The sequence below is a fragment of the Montipora foliosa genome, chromosome 4 (assembly GCF_036669935.1).
Source record: "Montipora foliosa isolate CH-2021 chromosome 4, ASM3666993v2, whole genome shotgun sequence".
NCBI lineage: Eukaryota > Metazoa > Cnidaria > Anthozoa > Scleractinia > Acroporidae > Montipora > Montipora foliosa.
Window position 1 is genome coordinate 4,703,115 of NC_090872.1, and position 5,000 is coordinate 4,708,114.

A 5,000-nucleotide genomic window follows, 5' to 3' on the forward strand; every position below is an offset into this window, starting at 1 on the left:
AATAACCACAACTCCAACCAAACTTCGACCCGTAGTGGTTATTCACATGGTAATACCTCTTCAGGTGTTGTGCTTTCGCTACTTGATGATTCTCCATCCTCGTAATCAGGCATATTTTCGTGATGGCTGAGAGACAATAGATGATCACACTGAAAGCCGGGGGAGAACGATGTTTTTGGCGGCACACGCTTCGCAAAGATTTATGGGCAAGATTAGGCTAGTTCCAGTGCTAAATAGAGCACAGGTCTTGAACGGGACCCTCATTCCCAGGGTCTTCTCGGCTTTCAATATGGCGGCGTCTCGTCCCGGTCTTCTCTCGACCCACCGCCTGGGAACGAGGTTGGAACGGAATCCTGGTCTCATGGTGATATCACACAAAAGTGCCCTATCTCCAGTCTACCTCGATCATCTTTTCCTCGTGGAAGACAAAATGGCGAGCAACGTTGTTGGTCTGTTCTACAAACTTGGCCTGATTCTGGAGTAACTGTGGTAAAACGAATGTTTGAGAACACCGGCGCGATGTGTTTAAAGGATAAAGAAATGTGCTATCCCACTGAAATTCCAAGTTGTGTCATAGCTTTTGATATCTTGTCTCGAGTTTCAACTATATATAGTTAACTTGCTGTGAACGTGGTATTGCTGAGTGTTGCTGTTTGGAGTACAAGCTATTTTCAGATTATTTTCTACAACATGCAGATTAAAAGTGTAGAGGCTTTGAAGTCGTGGTTGACTACTCGTTTGGAATCAGTGTAAGTACAAATAATTGAGAAAACCGTGAATACGATAATTCGAAATCGGGGTCAGATGTTAAGATAAGAGAAGTCTCAATTAATTAAATCAAGTTTCTAACCATCAGTACTCGGACTGGAGTATTTCTAAACATTAGTTTACCTGGTTCATTTTTCACAACCGATGAACAAATTGTTGACATGTGAGTAATCGACAGACAACATTATTCAAAACAGTTCCTTTCAAAATTAAATACAGTTTCTTGTGATCAACGATCAAAAGCACCTGTACTGACTAAAAGTAATCAACGGACAGGGTGTCATGAATGAGGAAGGCTAAATCAAAAGGCTCCTTCATCTATACCATGTATATAATTCTTTTTCTTTTTTTTTTAATTGGGAGGAAGCCCATTGAACTGTCCAAATCAATAACCCTTTTGTCCCTAAAGTGGGAACTACAGAATACAGGGCCATTTCTGAAGCAGTATCTCTGAAGTGGCTTCTCAGCTCACCATTAAACAGTAAAAGTCAATGTTTAAGAAAGGAGTAAGGTTTATCAGTGAGCGAAATTATCTTTAAGTGGTTCCGCAGCTCGTCCGTCATGTCTGGCAATCCACCAAGCTGCTCAAGTAATACTTGGCTCATTTGACTGCAGAGCCACCAAGCCATTGAAAAAAATACTTTTTTCAAAAGTGACCCTGTATTCTGTAGATTCGGCGTTTCTCATTTCTCATTGATGAGGAAAATCATCAGGGATTACAAAGAGTGAAATCTGTAAGTGGCGCTCTTTGGTGACAAAGGATATAATGGGACAGTGTTAGAGCAGATGTAGCTGTTTTTGAATTACATGTAGTTTTCAAAGTTATAAAATGCCTTGGAACCAAAGCCAAGCCCAAGCCAATCACAGATAATGCAAACATTGTAGTCCAATCAAAAGTCGAAGCAATACATGCAATTTCCCAAAGCGCAGAAAGAAATGTACCCATGGGAGAAAAGGTTGGTTTGGGTTTGGCTTCTCGTTTGTTGAAAAAAGCCTTGCAAAATGCAGTTTTATAACTAGGAGTAATCAGGGATTAGTAAATGCATTAGAATGTCTGCCATTGAAACTGAGGTTGGGAGAACTTTGCGTGATGCTGTAATGTATACGTTGAGGCAGATTGACAAGGAATCATTAGTCGTTACCTCTTTTTGGGCAAATGGTTTGAAACAGCATGGAAGTACATGTAGACGAACTTTAAGTGTCTCAAGCAGGGGTTTTGCAAGTCGTGATGGAGCATTGCATTACATGGCATAGAACAGCTGTGAAAGACCAAGAGACCCTGCGGGAACAAAGTTGTACTTGAAAGTAACTTGTGCAATCAGTTGGAAAGGTTTTCCATGCCTTTTTTTATAAGAAGAAATTGATTAGAAATTACAAAAAAGGACATCAATGTGAGTTACAGTATTGTCAATAAAAACTTGTGTATAAGCCGCATCTTTTTGCCAAAATATTAAGCTCAAAATTGTCGTTGCAGCTTATATACAAGACCATTGCTTTCAGAGGGAGTAAACTGACTGGTATGGGGTCACAAATAACAGTAAAAACCTTCAGTAAATAAATGTTAAACATAATTATTCTTCGACTGATCATTTGAACACTAACTCTCCACCGCATGCAAGAAAATACCACAGGAAAACTGGTAAGGCAAATGGCCAACTGTTTTGTTGCATGTTATTACTCGCATGGTGTGTTTGTCCAAGGGGTTGTTTAACTCTTGTTTAGCAACACGTTTTTCTCAGATCAATAGCTTCCATACGTCTTTATAAATATGACATGATGTCCATGTTGTTTTCCGAGTCTGACTCAGTCCGGACTTCCTTCTGTAAATGACTGCATGGTTACTAAGCAAACGTTTTGTATCGTTCCCTGTGCTTTATTTTTGCTCAAATTTCATTGTTTTTATTTCAACTTTGGGGTTTAACAATGAAGACAATTGTTGTCGGGCCCAAGAATTAGAGAAATCAATTAATAAAGATAAGCTTTTAAGGTAATTCCCTGGTTTTGTATTGCACAATGCATTGCAGTGACTGCACATAATTTCTTGCGTCATTGGCGTGTGCATTAGCCCGGGCACATTGATAAAATGGCGGATTTTCACTGACGCCAAGCTTAATCTGTCAAGGAATGGCTATTTTGTCCTGAACGAGGACTTTGACCTCCTCTTTTTAATGGTGTTATGTACTAGTAATAGGTACAAAGAAAACGTATTTTACGGAGAAAAAAGTTAGATCATAGAAGTTGTAGTATTTATGTAGATTATGTGAAAACTGCATTTGGAGCCAGACACTGAGTGTGAGGTGATGTTGTAGCGGTCCAATTTGCTTACTTTTTTTTTGCAAGATCGAGCAATTTGAAATCACTTTACTGAAAGATTTTGGCCTGAACAAACAAGTAGACTCAAGTGTTCAGTAAGTGATCAAGTTTTGAACGCTTCTCGCATAATTCGGTGAGAAACATGTAAAAATAATGTAAAATAAAGGGCGTGCAGTGCAAAAACAAGCACAGTGACCCCATCTTTTAACTGCATTTTTTTAATGTCCTGTGCATGAATATTGATTGTGCGAAGTTTGACAATCTAGATAGAACGTCATTTTCAAGGGAATTACCGTATTTACCCGGCGTGTATAAGTCAACCTTTTATGGCCTCAAAAGAAGCTCCAAAAATCGCCCTCGTAATTTATTCAAAATTAACATAATAATGTTGTCTTGGGCATAACGAACGCAGTGGACAAAAGCCGAAAAAGACTTCAAAATGAATGTAAGCAATTCCAGTTGAAATGAAAAAGGATTTTGTCCAAATCTAAATGTTGAAGATACTAACAAGCACAAATATGGAATAGACAAGTTGGAAATTTTCATTTTCCAAAGGCGGAAAGCTCTAAAAAGCATTTTTGTTTCTTCAAACAAATGCGATCATTCAATGGCTTAGTAACCTGGCGCAATACCTCGTGTTTGCGTGCAAGTTTAAGTTTCAAGTTTCAAGTTTAAGTTCAAGTTTATTCAAGCTTATTTACTACAAGTTTATGACAAGTATATTACAAAGTTTGGAATATGAAACATATGATGTACCACTACTCGCAGTTAGCTACAGCTATTCGAGGCGAGCAGTGGTTTGACGCATAAAATTAAGTATTATTTGACAATGCACAAAAATAACTTACTGAACTAAATATAAAGTACGAATCAGGTAATGAAACCAAAAAAGCAAAGAAAGGGAAAATAAAAAATAAAAAAAAATACTACTACTAATAATAATAATAATAATAATAATAATTGAATACTGACCAGTACAGCATTTAGGAAAAAAAAAAAAATAATAATAATAATAATAATAATAAAACAAAATAAAACAAAATTCATCGGAAAATTAAACAAATTATATGAGAAGCTGGAAGGGTAATACAAATTTAATAAGTTCGGTTTTCAAGGCATATTCAAATCCGATATATCAAATATACTCATTTGCCTCCGAGAGTTTCTGAAGGAGCATATTGTGAATGTTGCGTTTAAATTTCGTTTTAGGCATTTGATGAAATTCACTAGATAGGCTATTCCAGATTCTAACACCATTCCTTGAAAAAGACATATTTTGCTTGTTTATTCTAGAATATTTGAGAAAGAAGTTACCTCTTGTTGATGATCTTGTGATATATGAATGAATATTATGTTGGTAATGAAATAAATTATTTATTTGGGGTGGCGATATATTATTTGAGACGTCATGCATTAAAATGGCAACTGCCTTGAAGTAAACAAGCAGTGTCACTCGTGTTGCGTGAAAATGCTGGTTGGTAATGATTGTTTTTTATTCTTTATACAAACCTGGCTGATTTAAATGCTTTTGCAAACTTTGTATTGTTTGGTTTATGAGTTTTGTTTTGTTTGTCATGTGAGAAATTATAAGTCAAGGACCAATTGCACATTTTCGCATCGTTCGCAAGTTATTTTCAAAGATTGACTCCTGCTTCTGTGATGTTGTGCTTATCCTCTAAAGCCATTTATCGTTGAACAATGAAACAGGTTAGTTTGAGGTTTACGTGTTCGATTTTCTGAGAACTTTTTTGAAACTCAAGGACAAAATGCCTGCATATACAACAACTGCTGAACCACAAAACTATTAAGTGCTTGAGGCCCTGATTTTTTGTGTATCCACATTTCCAGAAATCTAAGAATACAAGATTAGTGTCCCAGTAACATTGAACAAAGAAATTAAGAAATTGCTTTTTTTGCCA

The 5,000-nt window shown here is 36.6% G+C and overlaps 2 protein-coding genes across 2 annotated transcripts in view; one reads left to right on the forward strand and one right to left on the reverse strand.

Annotated features, from left to right (window-relative positions):
- The window catches only part of LOC137999569 (SWI/SNF-related matrix-associated actin-dependent regulator of chromatin subfamily A member 5-like), a 22,034-nt gene extending 21,842 nt beyond the window's left edge, over positions 1 to 192 (reverse strand). The window contains exon 1 of the mRNA XM_068845378.1: positions 57 to 192. Coding sequence (XP_068701479.1) covers positions 57 to 113 — 57 coding nt within the window. The 5' untranslated portion in view covers positions 114 to 192. The remainder of the gene's footprint in view (positions 1 to 56) is intronic.
- Positions 193 to 403: 211 nt separating this feature from the next.
- The window catches only part of LOC137999570 (RNA-binding protein 26-like), a 28,154-nt gene continuing 23,557 nt past the window's right edge, over positions 404 to 5,000 (forward strand). Inside the window, exon 1 of the mRNA XM_068845379.1 lies at positions 404 to 749. Coding sequence (XP_068701480.1) covers positions 691 to 749 — 59 coding nt within the window. The 5' untranslated portion in view covers positions 404 to 690. The remainder of the gene's footprint in view (positions 750 to 5,000) is intronic.